This window comes from Garra rufa, chromosome 16, assembly GCF_049309525.1.
Source record: "Garra rufa chromosome 16, GarRuf1.0, whole genome shotgun sequence".
Lineage (NCBI taxonomy): Eukaryota > Metazoa > Chordata > Actinopteri > Cypriniformes > Cyprinidae > Garra > Garra rufa.
The window spans coordinates 11,990,378-12,011,403 of NC_133376.1; the positions used below are offsets into that span (position 1 = coordinate 11,990,378).

A 21,026-nucleotide genomic window follows, 5' to 3' on the forward strand; every position below is an offset into this window, starting at 1 on the left:
CACGAATTACTCGCCTTTTTGTCATTCCAAAACAGTAAGACCTTCGTTTCTCTTTGGAAGACAAATTAAGATATTTTTTGATGAAATCTGAGAATTTTCTGACCCTGAATAAACAGCAACACAACTGACTTATTCAAGGCCCAGAAATGTAGTAAGGACATCGTTAAAATAGTCCATGTGACATCAGTGGTTCAACTGTGATGTTATGAAGCTACGAGAATACTTTTTGTGCACAAAGAAAACAAAAACAACAACTTTATTCAACAATTTCTTCTCTTCTCTCATAAAATTGCAGTTGAACCGCTATTTTAAATCAATGTCATTACTACCTTTCTGGGCCTTGAATGTGTCAGTTGCGCTGCTGTCTATGCAGGGTCAGAAAGCTCTTAATTTGTGTTCTGAAGATGAACAAAGGTCTCAAGTGTTTAGAACAACATAAGGGTGAGTAATTAATGAGAGAATTTTAACTTTTGGGTGAACTACCCCTTTAAGTATATTGAAATGAATAAAATATTAAACGGATTAAATTAGTCTAATCGTTTTTTAATTTTTGCGCCCTTCTCTTCTTAAATCATTACTTTACTTGAGCATTAAACAGCTGCAGCAAGTTCTAATAGTCATTAGACTAATTGTCTGATGCTGATGAGGCAAATCTGCCATCATTTATAGGAAAACACGAGGTGCAGATGTATCAGAACATTTACCTTGCTCCAGTTGGCTCTCTTCAGTTGCACTTCAGGTTTGTAGTCTTTCTTAGGCTGGAGGCCGAAGGGCAGCTGAGGAACAGGTGGTGCCCATCCACCAAACCCGCCTGGAGGGGGCGGAGGCATCCCAGGACCGCCCATTGGAGGAGGTGGAGGCGGCATACCAGGCATCCCGGGTGGAGGAGGCGGAGGTGGTGGCATACCAGGTGCTCCAGGTAAAGGAGGAGGAGGCGGCGGCATTCCAGGAGCACCCGGGAGAGGCGGAGGAGGAGGCGGTGGTGGCATACCGGCTGCCCCAGGAAGAGGTGGAGGGGGTGGCGGCATACCAGGTGCTCCAGGTAGAGGAGGTGGTGGAGGGGGCGGAGGCAGGCCAGGTGCTCCAGGCAGAGGAGGAGGTGGTGGTGGTGGGGGCATGGCCGTCTGTCCTGGTAGAGGAGGAGGTGGGGGAGGAGGAGGGAGGCAAGCTTCACCAGGACGAGGCGGGGGTGGCACCGTGGAAGCCACAGGCACATGCACGGTGATTACCTTCGCTTTGGCTTCTTTGAGATCTTTTGAGAGCTTGTCAATCTGAGAAACAAACGAAACACAGAGGTGAACATAAACTCATTTTTACTGAGGACAATACTATGAAAGCCCATTTTTGACAAGGAATAACAGAAAAATAATTGAGACTCACAATTGAGACTCTTTTTAATTGTGAGATACGTTCAGAATTGTTAAACTCACAATTCTGGAAAAAAAAAGCCAGAAATATTAACTCAGAATTGCAAGGAATAAAGAAAAATAACAGGCTTTTTTTTATCTCACAATTCAGACTTTAAGAATTGTGACAAATTCAGAACTGTTAAACCAATTCTGAAAAAAAAAAATAAAAAATAAAAGTCAGAATTTCAAAATATAAACTCAGAATTGCAAGACATTAAGAAAATAATTGAGACTTTTTATCCCACAATTCATACTTTTTAAAATTGTGAGACAAATTCAGAATTGTTAAACTCAATTCTGAGGGACAAAAAAAGCCAGAATCGCAAAATATAAGCTCAGAATTGCAAGGAATAAAGACAAATAATTGAGACTTTTTATCTCACAATTCAGGCTTTTTTTAAATTGAGATAAAATTCAGAATTGTTAAACTCACAATACTGAAAAAAAGTCAGAATTTCAAAATATAAACTCAGAATTGCAAGGAATAAAAAACTAATTGAGACTTTTTATCCAACAATTCAGACTTTTTTTTTTTTTTAGAATTGTGAGAAATTCAGAATTGCTAAACTCACAATTCTGAAAAAAAAAAAAATCAGAATTGCAAAATATAAACTCAGAATTGCAAGGAATAAAGAAAAATAACTGACTTGATCTCACAATTCAGACTTTTTTTTTTAGAAATGTGAGAAATTCAGAATTGTTAAACACAATTCTAAAAAAAAAATAAAAGTCAGAATTGCAAAATATTAACTCAGAATTGCAATACAAAAAGATTAAATATAAATTAGAATTTTTATTAGAGATAAAATGTTTATATTTCACAATTCTGACTTTTTTTCGATAACTAAAAAACTGAATTGCAATTTAAATAGTTCCGTTTTTTAGAAATGTGAGAAATTCAGAATTGTTAAACACAAATCTAAAAAAAAATTAAAAGTCAGAATTGCAAAATATTAACTCAGAATTGCAATACAAAAAGATTAAATATAATTTTTTATTTTTATTAGAGATAAAATGTTTATATTTCACAATTCTGACTTTTTTCGATAACTAAAAAACTGAATTGCAATTTAAATAATTCTGTTTTTTGTCCTCAATGCTTCAAGTTTATATCTTACAATTCTGACTTTTCTTTTCAGAATTATATCTCAAAATGTAGTTTATTTTAGATCCTTTAAGATAAAAAGGGAGCAAAATATCAGAATATATAAGTCAATCATCTCTGTAACTATTTTTACACTATAACTTAGTGTTAGAGATTTGTTCAAATCACTATTTATTAAAGTTAGGCGTGCAAAATAGGTTATGGATAAAATTGTGACAATCATGAACACCATAGCATGAGGTATTGCTCACATTTTCTTCATAAAATGTAAAAAATCTAGTCAAGTGATGGAGGAAGAGAGACAGACAGACAGAAGAAGGTCAGGCCAGAGTTGGAAGCACATGAGGGAGTGTCTAAATTCATGTCTAATTAGCAGCATAATTTATTTACCCAGAACTTGGCAGAACTCATTAAAAATGACCAGCCTGCTAATGTCACATCAGAGAGAGAGAATCTGAAGTAGTTCACGAGGTTCTAGTTGAAGTTTCTGATGCTCGTTTATCTGTAGGTGACGGGTTGGTTGAGCTCAGCAACTTCTCTGACTATATACGGATGGACAGATGGAGCGTCCAAACATCTGAACTTGTGCTGATGGCTGCGCTTCATCTCTTTCCACTGTAATTATCTGTAGCGTGTCTGTGTTCGTAACTGACAAACATCAGTTCTGTCCTTCCTGTTCTATTAATATCTCTCCTTCTCTCACACTTGTTTACTCTCTTCTCTGTTCATACTTTCACAGAAAGAAACACAATCTGGTCGACTTTGCAGTTTATTCTGGTCAAGAACTGCCCACTTATAGAGGAACAGACAGTCTGATCTGGGTGCGTTATTGGAGCTTATTGAAGCAGTCTGGTACTTTAAAACCCAACTTAGTTGGCCACACTGCAGTTTTCTATCCATCCATCCATCCATCTGAAGTTTGCTAGTTTGTTATTTTATATATAGCAAAAAATTCTTGTAAAAAATAGTGTAAATTCCAACAAGTCATGTCTCATTTTGACCTCTTATTTTAATGGGGAATGTGAAAACAAATAACTCTTAGAAGAAAGAAAAAAAAAAGAAAATTTGCTCATTCAGACTCGTTTTGCCAGCACTGGTCACACACACTTCCTTTCAAAAGTTTGGGATCAGTACAATTTATAATGTTAGGCTAATCAGGTCTGCATTTATTTGATAAAAATCTGGAAAAAAACAGTAATATTGTGAAATATTACTGGAATTTAAAACAATGGTTTTCTGTTTTAATATATATAAAATAGAATTTTAACTTTTTATTCATCAGAAGAATCCTGAAAAAAGTAATCACAGGTTCCAAAAAAACGGTTTCCAACACTGATAATAAATCAGCATATTAGACTGATTTCAGAAGGATCATGTGACAATGAAGACTGGAGTAATGATACTGAAAATTCAGCTCTGCATCACAGGAATAAGTTACATTTTAAAGTACATTAAAATAGAAAACCAGTATTTTAAATTGCAATAATATTTCACAATATTACTGTTTTTGTATTTTTGATCAAATAAATGCAGCCTTGCTAAGCATTAGAGTACATGAGATGTCTGAATTATAAAATATAATTAAAAAAAACCCCTACAAAACCTTTTTCAAAACAAATATCACAAAAAAATGTTTCCACATTTATTAATGAGATAAACATACACTGCCATTTTCTTTGATGGAGAAGTGTGTCCAAACTTTTGACTGGTAGTGTACATTTATGGCACTATACTTTGTACTTTATTACATTTAAAATTAAATTGCAGAAATCTAGTCAATGTTGCTGCTTGAGTGTTTCTAACACATCAGCAAATTTGACATCTTTCTCTCTTCATCTCATCTCTCAATATTTCTTTCCTCTTTTGAAAAGTCAGAGAAAAGCTATCTGTTTCGTTGTTATTGGAGAAAATGGGAATGCAAAAAATATAATTTTATATTTGAAATACTTGTAAAATATATGCAAAATAAATTTGTTGCCATGGGTTTCTGTTTTCGCTTCTGAAAACACTGAAAATGCTCAAACAAACATGAAATTCTGTCCTAAACTCACACAATTGGTGCCACTGAGTGTTATGTTTGGCAGCTTAAAGGGGTCTTATGATGTTTCTTGTTTTCCTTTGTCTTTGGAGTGTTACAAGCTGTTTGTGAATAGATAAGATATAATTATCTTATAACATATAATGTTTCATATTAAAAGAATTCAGTACTGACTATTCAAATGTGATTTTTGAGCAGTGTACAGTAGTGCTTGTTGTTTCTCATACTACGATAGCAAATGCAGATATGGTGTTATGTTTACACGGTGCAGTGCAATGTGTGAAAGGACAGTATGAATAACTATAATCAGTAGTTATGTCCCCACTGGATGCAACAAATGCCTCATTTATAATGGGTTTTGTTGTTTCTATCTCGTCGCGCCAAGAAACGGCATGGTAAGGGGTGTAACATTTGCGTCACATGCTTGAGGTATTTGGCCAATCACAACGCAGCGGATAGCTGGCCAATCAGTGAACGCCTCGGTTTCCATCAACGATGAGTTTTGTAAAAATCGAAGCGTTACAGAAAGGTGGGGCTGAGAGGAGCAACAATAATGTACAGTATGTGGAAAATAATGTTTTTTGAACCTCAAACTGCATAAACACATTGCATTACAACAAATACACAAAATAATGCTGTTTTTAGCAACATCGTATGACCCCTTTAACCAGTTTGCAGTTTGGTTTGGTGGCACTAGTAATGCAGAAATGACATCATTTCCTGTCCAGTATGTGTAGGTTCCTCCTGTTACCTTCTCTTTCAGTTGGCTGATCTCAGACTGCAGGCCCTGGTTCTCTTTCTCCTGGTCACCCTTCTCCTTCCCCAGCTTCTCTTTCTCAGTGCACAGCTCCAGAACCTTCTGCTCGTAATCAGCCTCCAGCTTCTTCAGCTCTACCTGCAGCTCATGACGGGCCGTCAACTCTGCATCCAGCTGTACCGAACAGAGCATCCATCATCAGAACAACATATATCTGAATTAAACACCAGTATGGTGTAAAGTGTTACGCAAAAACCTTTTGAATGGTTAGAGATCTCAAAAGTTTGGAGTCTGTAAGATTAGATGAGAGTCATGCTCGTCTACTCACCAAGATTACATTTATTTGATTAAAATGACAGTAAAAACAGTAATATTGAGAAATATTATTAGGACTGCATCAGGGACATGCAACTATTGCAGAAGGTTCAGAAGACTCCAGAAGGAAAAACTATGCATTAAGAGCCGGGGGTGAAAACTTTTGAACAGAATGAAGATGTGTAATTTTTTATTTTGCCTAAATACCTTTTTTTTTTTCATTTAGTACGGCCTATCAGAAGCTACAAAAGATACTTGCATGTTTCCCAGAAGACAAAGTAAGTTAATTTACCCTGATCTTCAAATTCAATAAGTTTTCACCCCTGGCTCATAATGCATCATAAAAATGTATGTAAACTTTTGAATGGGGTAATTTTTATAAATTCTATTACAATTCAAAATAACTGATTTCTATGCAAACATATTATAAAATTTATTACTGTGATCCAAGCTAAATTTTCAGCATCTATACTCTAGTTTTCAGTGTCACATGATTCTTCAGAAATCAATTTAATATGCTGATTTTCTGCTCAAGAAATACTATATACTATTTTATCATCAATGTTGAAAACAGTCATGCATGTTAATATTTTATGACAACATTAACGCCTTTACTGTCACTTTTAATCAAATTAAGTGGATTTAAAGTTCAGTCTTTTCTGAATAAAAGTATTAATTCATTTTTTTAATGTTACTGACACCAAACTTTTGCACAGTAGTGTATACGGCGTTTTAAAAATAAATATGCTAAAAAGATTTCAAACCGCAATATGCTACATCACATGAGCTCATTACATTGCATGTATAATTCTATGCGTGTCATCCAGAAGGTCAAGCACATCGCAAGCAGAATCTCAAGCAGGGCAGTGTGTTTGTATACAGTGCACAGTATATACTGCAAAAACAGTATGAATCTTCATTTGACCAAAGTGATATATTGTGTTATCAATAAACTCTCAAGTGACCCGGTGTTTACACAGTGACCCTCAGTTTATCACCATGAAGGTGGTTTGTTGTTGTCAGTGCAGGCGACTCAGAGGACGGATTCAAGAACAAATCGGAGCCGAAATGGAGTCTCTGTGGATTTTAGTATTCACCTCACAAACTTGCACAAAATCTGTCCTTCTGCCTCACACAGACAGACGTTGACAATTTCCGGTGACATTGACAGCGGGTGTTTGCAAGCCAGACATGCAATTACGTGACAGCAGCGGAAATGGAAGGGTCACATGCGTGCGCACACACATACACACACTTTATCCGTATGTTAGTAATGAGAGTCGTTTGCTGTCGCTCTACTGACGGCACACTGCTATTACTCTGAATTAGAAAAGGAAAGGAGGGGAAGAGAGAGGAAGAGTAAACACTCGCCTGACATGCGGATAGGACACACACTCACGCAAATGCATAAGTAAAGCAGAGAGTATTTCAGTGTTTACTTTAGTTGAGCTCTGACAGAGAAAAACACACACGCACTCAGAGAGGGGTAAATCTCAGGATCTCAAGAACATGTCAAGGTCACATTGAACCCCCCAAAAATATTAATAAACTATATTTTGCTTAATTGAAAAAATTTAAACAGTATATGGTATTATTTTTATATTTTGTACTGTCTTTGAGCTTATAAAACAGTGTATTGCAGTAATATATGCATATAGTTTCAAAATGTAAAAAAATAAAGTTGAGGTCAAAAGTTTACATACACATTGCAGAAACTGCAAAATGTTAATTATTTTACCAAAATAAGAAGGATCATACAAAATGCATGTTATTTTTAATTTAGTACTGACCTGAATAAGGTATTTCACATAAAAGACATTTACATACAGTCCACTAGAGAAAATAAGTTTAATTTATAAAAATGACCCTGTTCAAAAATGTACATACACTTGATTCTTAATACTGCGTTGTTACCTGAATGATCCACAGCTGTGTCTATTTGTTTGTTTGTTTGTTTAGTGATGAGTCATGAGTCCCTTGTTTGTCCTGAACAGTTAAACTGCCTGCTGTTTTTCAGAAAAAAAAAATCCTTCAGGTTCCATGAATTCTTTGTTTTTTTTGTGTATTTTAACCCTTTCTAACAACGACTGTATGATTTTGAGATCTATCTTTACACACTGAGGACAACTGAGGGACTCATATGCAACTATTACAGAAGATTCAAATGCTCACTGATGCTTCAGAAAAAAAAAAAAAACAATGCATTAAGAGCCAGGGGTGAAAACTTTTGAACAGAATGAAGATGTGTACATTTTTTTTTTTGCCTTAATACCATATTTTTTTCCTATTTAGTATTGCCCTTCAGAAGCTACAAAAGATACTTACGTTTCCCAAAAGACAAAGTTAGACAAATTTACCCTGATCTTCAAATTCAAAAAGTCTTAATGCATACTTTTCCTTCATTCATGTAACAATGCAGTATTAACAATCAAGTGTATGTAAACTTTTGAACAGGGTCATTTTTATATATTCAACTATTATTTTCTCTTGTGGACTATGTGTAAATGTCTTTTATGTGAAATATCTTATTCAGGTCAGTATTAAATAAAAATAAATAACATGCATTTTGTATGATCCCTCTTTGATAAAATAATGAACATTTTGCATGATTGCATGATTCTTCAAGGTGTATGTAAACTTTTGACTTAATTTTAACTTAATTTAATTTGTTTTAATTACAAATATTTGTACATAAAATTGGTTATTTGTCATTGTAATATATTAAGAAAATGCTAAGAATTAAGTATTAATTATTAATGAGTTGCATACAAATAATTAAAGTAAAACATCATGATAAATTATGCTCATTAAAATTTTAGGGTCAAATGTTTTTGTCATAAAAATAAATATTGTAACTTCTTAACATTTATACATCATGGTAGAACATGTTGCAATGCACTTAATTTATGGTGATGATTAAAAACTTAAAAAAAATCAATAAATTATATGAAATTGGCCATTTTAATGTTGTAATATAGCACTGTATTTACAGTAATGAGAATCTAAGTGAAAATGATACACACACAAAAAGTAAAACTTCAGGATTCATCGTCGTAATGAGAATTAGAGGGTTAAATGTACTTAAGTCTTATGAAAATAATGTCACTTTGCAAAAAAACTGTAGAAACTGTACTATTAATGAATTGTAATTTTGGGGGGGATTTGGAGGTGAAATATGACCCGGATGTGTGTTTTTTCGAGAAACCCACACAAGACGCACACATACACAGCAGTACATGCATTCAGATAAAGGCACACAAACACACATGCAGGGTAATTGTAGACTGTGTTTGGTGAGTTTGGAGGGAAGATGTCAGGAAGAGACAGGAAATCTCCGTTCTGCTCGTCTCACCTCCCAAATTACACATCTGTCAACTGACAGGCGCGCTGAGACAGCGGGGGGCGTCTGGGAGCAGCGGCTGTATGTGTGTGTGTGTGTGTGTGTGTGTGTCGCAGTAGACCTGCTGTTGTTGATCGATATCGGAGGGCCGTTCAATGCATTTCAGCAGACAATGATTTAGTTTAAATCTGTGTGTCATTCATCCAGGCTCAAGCGTGTGTTTGCCCGTGTCAATACCTTCTTTTCCAGCTCCGTGGCCTTAGCTTCACTGATTTCCACTTTGGTCTGATCAACCATGTTATCTAGAGAGAAAGAGAGACAGGCAGTGAGTGAATAGATGGTTTTAGAGATGTGTGTGTGTGTGTGTGTGTGTGCCCTTCACTGCGACGAGTCTCTTTTCCTCCTGTGATTCGTGCTCTGATTACTGAACGATCTAATTAAAATCTGCTGCTCGCTCCGTCCTATCCCAAACTCACGCTAAAATAAGAAACCCAAAAGCGTCTTTGAAATCACCACACAAAGGCCAGCATACATTTATACATCTAAAGCTCCTGGAAAACTCTTCTCAGACCCTAAAGTCTCTCTGAACTCCAGATCAATATCACTCGCATATGTGGCGTTACAAACCAAAAAGAACCTCAGGATAGCGAACAAAGCTTAGTTTAACCGGTGAGTCAGACAGCGAGAGGGTCAGCACTGACGTCAGCGGCCAATGGGTGGGGGGGGGTTTCTGGTGAGATATGATAATGAGATCACAGGTGGAAAACAGAATGGAAGTACAAGAGGAAGTATGCAAGCAAAATTTTAAGTACAAAGGAAAATACACAAGGATGTTCGCAAGGAAGGAAATTTAAAAGGATGTACAGAAGTATAGAGCAAAGTAAGCATGCAATTTCATATGGAATTGAGGAAGTTTGACGGGAAGGATGGAGGAGTGGAATGATGTTTGAAAGGAAGTTCAGAAGGAAGTATGAAAGGAAGAATAGAAGCACAGAAGGAAGTTTGAAAGGAAGTTCTGCAAAGTATGGATGAAATTTCAAAGAGAAGTATGAGAGAAAGAATGGAAGTATGCAATGATGTTTGAAAGGAAGTATGACAGGAAGATGGAAGTACAGAAGGAAGTTTGAAAGGAAGTTGTGAGGTATACAGCAAAGTATGCATGGAAGTTGAAAGGGAAATAGGGATGTATGACAAAGGATGGAAGTATGGTATGATGTTTGAAAAAGTTCAGAAGGAAGTTTGAAAGGAAGATCTGAAGGAAATACAAAAGGACGTTTGGAAGGAAGTATGAAAGGAAAAATGGAAGTACAGAAGGAAATTTGAATGGAAGTTCTGAAGTATAGAGCAAAGTATGGATGGAAGCTGAAAGAGAAGTAAAGAAGTAGGACAGAAAGGATGGAAGTATGCAATGATGTTTGAAAGGAAGTTCAGAAGGAAGTACAAAAGAAAGTTTGTAAGGAAGTATGAAAGGAAGAATGGAAGTACAGAAGGAAATTTGAAAGAAAGTTCTAAAGTATAGAGCAAAGTATGGATGGAAGCTGAAAGTAAGGAAGTATGACAGTAAGGATGGAAGTATGCAATGATGTTTGAAAGGAAGTTCAGAAGGAAGTAGAAAAGTAAGTTTGTAAGGAAGTACGAAAGGAAGAATAGAAGTACAGAAGGAAATTTGAAAGGAAATTCTAAAGTATAGAGCAAAGTATGCATGGAAGTTCAAACAGAAGTAAGGAAGTATGACAGAAAGGATGGAAGTATGCAATGATGTTTGAAAGTAAGTTAGGAAAGTACAAAAGGAAGCTTGGAAGGAAGTATGAAAAGAAGGATGGAAGTTCAGAAGGAAGTATGAAAGAAGTATGAAAGGAAGGATGGAAGTTCAGAAGGTAGTTTGAAAGGAAGTTCTGAAGTGTACAGGAAAGTATGCATGGAAGTTGAAAGGGAAGTAGGGATGTATGACAAAGGATGGAAGTATGGTATGATGTTTAAAAGAAAGTTCAGAAGGAAGTATGAAAGGAAGGATGGTAGCCCAGAAGGAAGTTTGAAAGGAAGTTCTGAATGAAGTATTAAAGGAGGGATGGAAGTACAAAAGGAAATTTGAAAGGAAGTTCTGAAGTATAGAGGAAAGTATGCATGGAAGTTCAAAAGGAAGTAAGGAAGTATGACAGAAAGTATGAAAGTATGCAATGATGTTTGAAAGGAAATTCTGAAAGAAGTACAAAAGGAAGTTTGGAAGGAAGAATGAAAGGAAGGATGGAAGTACAGATGGACGAAGGTCTGAAGTATAGAGCAAAACATGCAATGAAGGATAAAAGAGAAGTAAGAAAGGATGAAAAAAGGATGGAAGTATGAAATTATGTTTGAAAGGAAGTTTAGAAGGAACAACAAAAGGAATTTAAGAAGGAAGTACAAAAGGAAGTTCTGAAGTATGGAGCAAAGTGTGCATGGAAGTTCATAGGGAAGTAAGGAAGTATGATGAAGGTTGGAAGTATGGTATGATGTCTTTAAGAAAGTCCAGTAGGAAGTGTGAAAGGAAGTTTAGAAGGATGTATGAAAGAAAGGATGGGAGTACTGTAGTAAGTTAGTATAGAACAAAGTATGCATGGACGTTCAAAGGTAAGGAAGTAAGACAAAGGATTGAAGTATAAAATGATGTTTGAAAGGAAGTTCAGGAGGAAGTATGACAGAAAATATGGACGTACAGAAAAAAATTCTGAAGTATAGAGCAACATATGGATGAAAGTTCAAAGGGAAATAAGAAAGTATGACAAAAGATGGAAGTGTGAGAGAACAGACGGAAGAACAGAAGGAAGTTCTGAAGTATAGAGCAAAGTATGGAAGTTTAAAGGAAAGTAAGGAAGTATGACAGAAAGCATGGAAGTATGGAATGGTGTTTGGAAATTCAGAAGGAAGTACAAAAGGCAGTTCAGAAGAAAGTATGAGAGAAAGGACAGAAGTACAGAAAGAAGTTATGAAGTACAGAGCAACATATGCATGGAAGTTCAGAGGGAAGTAAGGAAGTATGACAAATGATGGAAGTATGAAATGATGTTCGAAAGGAAGTTCATAAGAAAGTACAAAAGAATAAAGGACATATGGAAGTAGAACGGAAGGAAGTTTATAAGAAAAGATTAATGGAAGTATGTATGGAGGAAAGTAACCAAGAAGGATAGAAGTATGGAGTGAGGTTTGGAAGGAAGCATATAAGGAAATATGAGTTCAGTAGGAATAATGGAATAAAGGATTGAAGTAAGTATGGAAGGAAGCTCAGAAGGGAAAAAAGTATGGATGTTTGTATGGAAGCAAGTTTGAAAGGAAGAATAGAAGGACAGAAGGATGTTTAAAAGGAAGTTCAGAAGTACAGAGCAAAGTAAGCATGAAAGTTCCTAAGGACGTATGGAAGAATGACAGGAAGGAAGTATGGAAAGAAAATTTGAAGGATGTTCAAAAGGAAAGATGAAAGGAAGAAGGAAGGCTGTACATATCAAAGGTAGTATGGAATGAAGAAAGTTAGTTTTGAAGTACACAGGGACAGAACGAAAATTGGAAGTTGGGACTGAAACAGAAGGAAAAGCTAAATGTGTTTGATCAAATAGCTTAGAATCAGCATAAATCTGTTCATTGTGAAAGTGATATTTATTCAATTAAAAAGTATGAACATGGTTAAAATATGATCTTAGTACTATTACACAATATGACAAATATGCATCATTTTAAGTTTATCAGTTTGTGTTAAAACTGTGTAAATCAAACAGATAATCAAATACACAAATCTCAGGCTTAAATATCTTTTGAGTAAACCTGAAGAATCTTTAGCCCAAACAGCTAATGCGAGTCAAACCACAAGCCGTCTCTGACAAATACTACATGCTAATGACAAAATGAGCTTATTTTTATTAAATCCTAAAGAGCGTGTTTGTGAGCTCTCTCAATGTCACGCCAGATTATTCTGGATGAGATTTGAGATGCTCTGATGTTTTGTGGGTGTGTGATTCAGAACGCTGCCACCCAGTGGCCAAAAGTGGCATTACAGTGTCTTGTGTTTATCTCTTACCAATCAGATGGCCCACTTCCAGGTCAAACTTCCTGCATTTGAAGTCTGGATCACAGCCGTTCCTGTGCAGAACGATCTGAGCCGTACACTCATCGATAAGTTTATAGTACTGAGGCCTGAGAGACAGACAGAAAGAGAGAAACGTCAATCTGTGTTCAGATCGATTCAGTAAGGAGACACTGAAGCTCGGAAGGAAGCCAAACAGAGATATTGAGCGGCGAGTTCATAAAATAAAATAAGAGATTTTCATCACACTGTTCGGCACAGGGTCACACACACCAGCCGTCCATGACGACCTCCAGTGACCTTTTCAAAATGAGACACTGTAGATAATCTTATCCATCAAAACTGGGTTATGATGCCTAGAAATGCTGTCTAGGCAGGTAGCTGACTAGTTTTGAAACACAGCCCATATGGGACTCTGTGTAAATGTGTAGTGAGATGCAATTTTAATGTGAATGCAAATTTTCAATTAATTTGAATTACACCGTTTAATACAAACAATTAAAGTTATTATTAGCTATCTGCATCTACATTATTTCAATTATTTAAAAATAAAAAAAAAGCTCAAACTCAGCACAAATCTTTGTGAAAACAATTATAGGTAACTAAAACCATTTTAAAGTTACTTGAAATAAAATGTGCACTGAAATTAAATATAAACACTTTAATTAACGTCAGTTAGTTTCCAAAGCAAAATTTCTCATTTTCATTTAGTTTAACTTGATGTATTAAAATAACTAAAACAGAAATAGAAATGAATCAAAACTATATAGACATACATAAAATCTAATAAACTACTTAAATTAGATTTAAGTTAAAGTTGTGTAATCCAAATGGACAGACATTCAAATACATAAATCTTAAATTAGCTCTAAATATTTTTCAAGTGTGTGTGTGTGAAAGCGATTTAAAAAAGCAGACACCTGTGTGTTTGTGTTTGTGTGTGTGATGGTTTGATATTTGAGAGGTTTTCCAGACAGTCCATTTGTGAGAAATCTGCCGTCTTGACCTGGTGTGAAACGAACTCGATACGTTCTTCATTTTCCACCAAGCTGTTTCTTTTTCCCTTTATTTGCCCTCTTTTTCTCTCCCTCACTCCCTCCCTCTCTGTCAACCTCCCGGTTTCTTTGGTGGAGCGAGAGAGACCCCTAGTGTCTGCATGAAAGCGCAGGGCCTCGTTTGCGTTTAACCAGGGGCTTTTGGAGAAATCAGAATAATCCTAATTAATTCTATCTCGTCAGTGATTAAAGTGGTGAAATGTGAGTTTGTTTGTGGGCAGACGGGCCGCTCGGGGATTTGAGCTGCGGTTATATTTGGAGGATAATTATATGGAGGCGTCGTCACTTTCTGCCGTGTGTCAGCACATTAATCGCTGAAGAGAAACTCGCATGAAACGATTCTGCTGATGGCAGCAGAGAACGACCTGCAAAACGCTCCATCTCACACTTCTGTTGCTCAGCTCCTTTCTCAAAACTCTCAGCTCCGCTCATTTACCTCCTTACGTGACGCTCATAACATTTATTTCACTTCTTTGCTCATAATCTGCAATTATATGGTTAGTTCAGGTAAAATTTCACAGTTTAAATCATTCAATGTTCTCCATGAGGACATATACTCTAAAAAAGGGCCTAAAAGTACTATAAAAGACTTCTATACTATGTCTTCAAGTCATAAAACAGATGTTATTCAATTATAATAAAATCTCATTCATTCTGCCACATTCATACTCTGTACAAATAGTCAAGCTTGTGGAAAAACTTACATTTGGTCTGTTTCTCACTGACAAGCTTAGACAAGTTTAGAACTAAGTACTTTTGCAGTGTGCAGTATGTATACTGTGCACAATATGTGAATTTACAGTATTCACGAAAAACCCAACTGATCTACAACATATATCTGATCAAATTAGTCCATTTTTAACTACTCATTATTTGATTGAGATCTTTAAAGCTTCAAATTTCTTGTATTTTTTAAATTAATTCATTCATTTTATTTGTATTATTACTATTTATTTTAAATAGAGATCACGACTCTCTTCTGAATAAACAACTAAAATTAATGTTATTTACTAGAAGTTATGATAAAATGTTAATCGTTGCAGGATATTTAGAAAAATATATTTTTTTCTATTTAATATAAAAAAAACAGTTTGAATGAATGATACAATGACTCATTTGTTATTTTTGAATGATTCACTTGAATAAATGATTCACTAACAAATTCATTGTTTAACAGTCACTTGTCGCCACCTACTGGCCTAATAATGAAATGATACAATATGTATTTGAATCATTATTTATTAATTAATTACAATAAGGAAATAACAGTTTGAATGAATGATATAATAACTGGGAGAATCAGCATTTTTTGAATGAATCTCTTCAATGAATGATTCAATAACAAATACAATTTTCAACAGTCACTTAAAAAATGGCCTAAGAATGTAATGATACAATATGTATTTGAATAGTTATTGTTTTTTAATTAAATTAAAAAAATCAGTGTTTTTGAACAAATCTCTTAAATAAATGATTTAATAGCAAAATCTTTTTTTACAGTCACTTGTCATCACCTACTGGCCTAATGATGTAATGTTGCAATATGTATTTTAAGCAATATTTATTAATTAAAAAACAGTTTGAATTAATGACACAATGACTTAGACTTGGTGAATCAGCATTTTTGAACAAATCTCTTGAATGAATTATTCAATAGCAAATATATATTTTTAGCAGTCACTTGTCACCAGCTAATGGCCTAATGATGTAAAGATACAATGTATTTGAAGCTTTATTATTTATTAATTACAAAAAAACTGTTTGAATGAATGATACAATGACTCACTCCTTACTGGGTGAGTTAACGTTTTTGAAATAATCTACTGAATGAATAATTCGATAAACATTTTTTTAACCGTCTACTGCCGCCACCTACTGGTCTAATGATGTAATGATACAGTATGTATTTGAAGTGTTATTATTTATTAATTACAATTTAAAAAAAAAAACATTTTGAATGAATGACACAATGGCTCACTCATTACTGGGTGAATCAGTGTTTTTGAATGAATTTGAGTGAATGATTTAATATCAAATTTATTTTTATCAGTCACTTGTCATCACCCACTGGCCTATCGATGTATTGATAATATATGTATTTGACACATTTATTAATTACAATAAAAAAAATACAGTTTAAATGAATGATACAATGCCTCACTCATTACTGGGTAAATCAGCGTTTTTTGAACAAATCTCTTGAATGAATGATTCAATAACATTCAGTCACTTGTTGCTACCTACTGGCCTAATGTACTAATACAATATGTATTTGAAGTGTTATTATATATTAATTACAATAAAAACAGTTTGAATGAATCTCCTGGATAGATGATTCATTAAATAAATTTTAACAGTCATTCATTACTGGGTGAATCAGCATTTTTTAATGAATCTCTTGAATGAATAATTCAATAAATACATTTTTTTAAAGTCACTTGTCGCCACCTACTGGTAAAAATACACTATGTATTTGAAGTGTTATTTATTAATTACAATATAAAAAAAACAGTTTGAATGAATGATATAATCCTTTACTCATTACTGGGTGAATCAGTGTTTTTGAACAAATCTCTTGAATGAATGACTCAAAAACAACCTTTTGACAGTAACTTGTCGCCACCTACTGGCCTAACGATGTAATGATGCAATATGTATTTAAAGTCTTCTTTATAAATTACAATTTAAAAAACCTTTTTGAACGTATGATAAAATGACTCACTCATTACTTGGTAAATCAGCATTTTTTAAACAAAATCTATTGGCCTAACGATGTAATATACTGTGTTTGAAACTTTACTATTATAAAAAAAATTACGATAAAAAAACTTGAATGAATGATACAATGACTCACTCATTACTGGGTGAATCAGTGTTCTTACACAAATCTCCTGAATGAACGATTTAATAAATTAACTTTTTAAACAGTCACTTGTCACCACCTACTGGCCTAACGATGTAATACAATATGTATTTGAAGCATTATCGTTTAATTACAATTTAAAAAGTTTGAATTAAAGATACAATTATGCACACATTACTTGGTAAATCAGCGGTTTAGAATGAATCTCTTGAATCAATGATTCAATAAATACATTTTTAACAGTCACTTGTCACCACCTACTGGTCTAATGACGTAATGATACAACATCTATTAAGCGTTAAATTATTTTCAAGATCAGATGATTTACTCTATTTTCATTGCTACAGTAGACAGCCGTGTTTACTTCAAAACTATATGATTTTATCCCAGTACTTCTGTAATGTATTAATTTTTGTAAAACAAATAACAGTGGTTGAAAAGATTTTAAAGCCTACACATAATATGATTTGACTGTTCCAGCATGATTGTAAGTGTGAAAGGTTCAATAGACATAGCTGAATTGTCATCATTTAGGACTAAGATTAGGTTTTTGAATCAAAATTATGATCTCTATATACTGCATATTCCACATATTTAAAGTATACAGTACATAATGTGCAGTACACTAGCATTCCATTCCAAACAATATACACACACACACACACACACACACATACGCTCAGGACAGAAACAGGCTCTCCAATTTCCTGCCTGTCGGATCACATTGAGCAGACAAGGAACAAGCAACAAGTCTGACATCCTGAAAACGTTTACAAACCATCACACACACACTTTTCCATCTGTCCATGTCTTTTCACACTCCCACCAGCTCTTCTCTGTTCTGTGTATGTGTGTGTATGAAAGGCTGCTTTAAGAAAGAATAAGAGTGTGTGTGGGTGACTTTAGACGAGCAGGTTAGAGAAACAGAAATGAAAGAAATATGTCTTTTCTCCACTGCAATCATTTCTCTGCCAAGAAAACCTTTAAATGCACCGACATATGTGTGTGTGTGTGTGTGTGTGTGTGTGTGTGTGTGTGTGTGTGTGTGTGTGTGTGTATGCTTGTGTGTGTCTGCTAGTTAATTGAAGCGGGGGTGTCATACAGTGGCTGGGTTCTTATTTAGAGCCGGTCGCCATCGGCAACCGCATTCACCTCCTGCTGGTCATCAATCAAACGTCTCCTGGTCTCTGACTGCATCCGTCTCTCCTGTTCCCCCCTTTATCCATAAACTCAAACTCACTCACAAAAATAACTACGATCTTGTCTCTTAAAGGGACAGTTCAGCCATAAATGATCATTTTGTCTCTATTTAATCACCTTTATTTTGTTCCAAACCTGTAACTTTTTTCTTTTGTGTTATATAAAAGATTGAAAGACTGAAAAGACTATGCTGTTGCTCTTTTTCATGCTGGTATATTGAATAGAGACTGAAGTAAAAGCTTTTAAGCCATGCAGTCTATATGACTCATGCAGTGAAAACGCCAAAAAATATATAATCACTGAAAATTTTCACCTCCAGTGAGATGTGTTTGGATTGATATGGTTCTCAATGACTCGATTATCTAATTCACAACCAAATGAAGCAGAATTGCGAACCAGATCAACCAATTCACTGAAAAGATCCAAATCAAACTAAAAAGACTTTTACAAACTGGACATCAGTAATTATGAATGCTTAATGTTGGTCAGGTCCTCACATTAAATTAACTGTAATATAGATGTGTAATATAGGACCTGAACTGAATGAAATATGTTATAGTGCTTTTTTTAGGCTTAAAAGATTTTTTCTGTTCATTGTAAATGCATGAGAAACAAGTCTTTTTCTTCTTTTGTGTTCCACAGAAGTCAGTCATACAGGTTTGGAGCAACACTAATGGTGTGTGTAAGCAGTGTTGTTGTTAACTAGAGCTAAAACTATTTAAAATAATTTTCATAAAATAAAATAATTTGGAATGTTAATTAAAAATTAAATGGAAATATTAAAAAAAAAGATTAATTCAAATTAATGGCTTAAAAATAAAATACAATAAAAAATTTAAATTTTGGCTAACTGAAATAAGTTTAAATTAAAAGTACCAAAATGACTAAAATTGAATTAAAAATAAAGCTAAATAGAATGTATTTTCAAAATGAAACAAATGAAATAAATCCAAATAAAAACTTATGCTATTATAAATGTATATAAATAAATTGAAATGTTGGCTAACTGAAATAAGTTGAAATTAAAAGTACCAAAATGACTAAAATTGAATTAAAAATAAAGCTAAATAGAATGTATTTTTAAAATGAAACAAATGAAATAAATCCAAATAAAAACTTATGCTATTATAAATATATATAAATAAATTGAAATGTTGGCTAACTGAAATAAGTTGAAATTGAAGTACCAAAATTTCCAAAACTGAATTAAAAATAAATAGAATGATTTAAAAATTAACAAATAAAAACTCCTAAAATAAAAATAAAATAGAAAAATAGAAAATAAATCAAAATAAATACTATACTACCATAAAATAAAATAAATAAAATAAATTAGAATGAATGAATAAAAATGACCAAAGCACATAAAATTCCTACTTAAAATTCAATAAATACTATAATGGCATAAAAAATAAAATACAATAAAAATAAAACAATAAAAAATTTAAATGTTGGCTAATTGAAATAAGTTGAAACTGAAGTAGTAAAATTACTAAAACTTAAAAATAAATGAAAGAAAAACTGAATATTTTTTAAAATGAATGAATAAAAATAAGTAAAGCACATATTCCTATTTAAAATTAAAATGGAAATATCTAAATAGAAAACTAAATCAAAATAAATACTATGATAGTATTAAAACAAAACAAAACAAAATAAAATGTTGGCTACCTGAAATAAGTTGAAACTGAAGCATTAAAATCAATCAAATTAAAACTAAATTAAAAATGAATGAATAAAACTTACCAAAGCACACAACATTCCTACTTTAAAATGGAAATATAAATAGAAAACTAAATCAAAATAAATACTATAATAGCATAAACTGAACTAAAATAAGTCGAAATTAAAGTATTAAAATGACTAAAACTGAATTGAAAATAAATTAAATCTAAATAGAAATATATTTTTTTTAATTAATGAATAATAAAAAAAAATTAACAAAGCAAATAAAATCCCAACTTAAAATTAAAATGGGGAAATTTAAAATTAAAACTAAATCGATTTATTCTCTAATAGCATATATATAATACTAAAATAATACTGTGACAGAATTTTTATTTTTGGGTGAGCTATCGCTTTAAATCATTCCCGAACTCTCATTGGCTACATTCAAGCAGTCAGTGTTTGGGATTGACTGCGTTTACTATGAGATGTGACTCTTAAATTGTCCTTTACACACAACAGGAGCAGATCCAATAATGTCTATACAGACGGGACACCAAAATCAATCCTCTTCCCTAACTCAGTTACACCCATAACCACAGCCACAGTTAACCTAGTTAACATTAGCTCTGTTTCACAGCCTAGTAACCGGCCTACAGCAACTCAAGAAATCACAGGCCATTCAGAGGCTGCTAGAATCGATAAAGAGGAGGATTACACAACCTTCCAAGATGCCTTGTTTCAATTAAACTCATCATTTACAAAAAAGACAACCGTAAAATGATCTTAGATCGAATTAAAATGGATTAAAATAATAATTAAAATAGATAAAAATATTTTAAATGTGACCCTGGACCACAAAACCAGTCATAAGGTTACATTTTACTAAACTGAGATGTATACACCATATGAAAGCTCAATAAATAAGCTTTCTATTGATGTATGGTTTGTTAGGATAGGATGATATTTGCAAAAAAATCTTCATGGAACATGATCTTTACTTAATTTCCTAATGATTTTTGGCATAAAAGAAAAATCAATAATTTTGACCCATACTATGTATTTTTGGCTATTGCTGCAAATATACCCCAGCGACTTAAGACTGGTTTTGTGGTCCAGGGTCACAAATAATTATCTTAGATAGAAGAGTGAAAAGCACTCGTTACATTTCATTTCAATAGTGGAAAAGATTAATATTTTGTGTGCATATGTATTTTTATGCCTAGCA

The 21,026-nt window shown here is 33.6% G+C and overlaps 1 protein-coding gene across 1 annotated transcript in view; it reads right to left on the reverse strand.

Annotated features, from left to right (window-relative positions):
• LOC141288058 (protein diaphanous homolog 1) overlaps nucleotides 1-21,026 on the reverse strand; it is an 89,992-nt gene that overhangs the window by 18,540 nt on the left and 50,426 nt on the right. The window contains exons 13-16 of the mRNA XM_073820176.1: nucleotides 13,010-13,125; nucleotides 9,202-9,266; nucleotides 5,304-5,483; nucleotides 705-1,271 (exon numbers count right to left, since the gene is read on the reverse strand). Coding sequence (XP_073676277.1) covers nucleotides 705-1,271; nucleotides 5,304-5,483; nucleotides 9,202-9,266; nucleotides 13,010-13,125 — 928 coding nt within the window. The remainder of the gene's footprint in view (nucleotides 1-704; nucleotides 1,272-5,303; nucleotides 5,484-9,201; nucleotides 9,267-13,009; nucleotides 13,126-21,026) is intronic.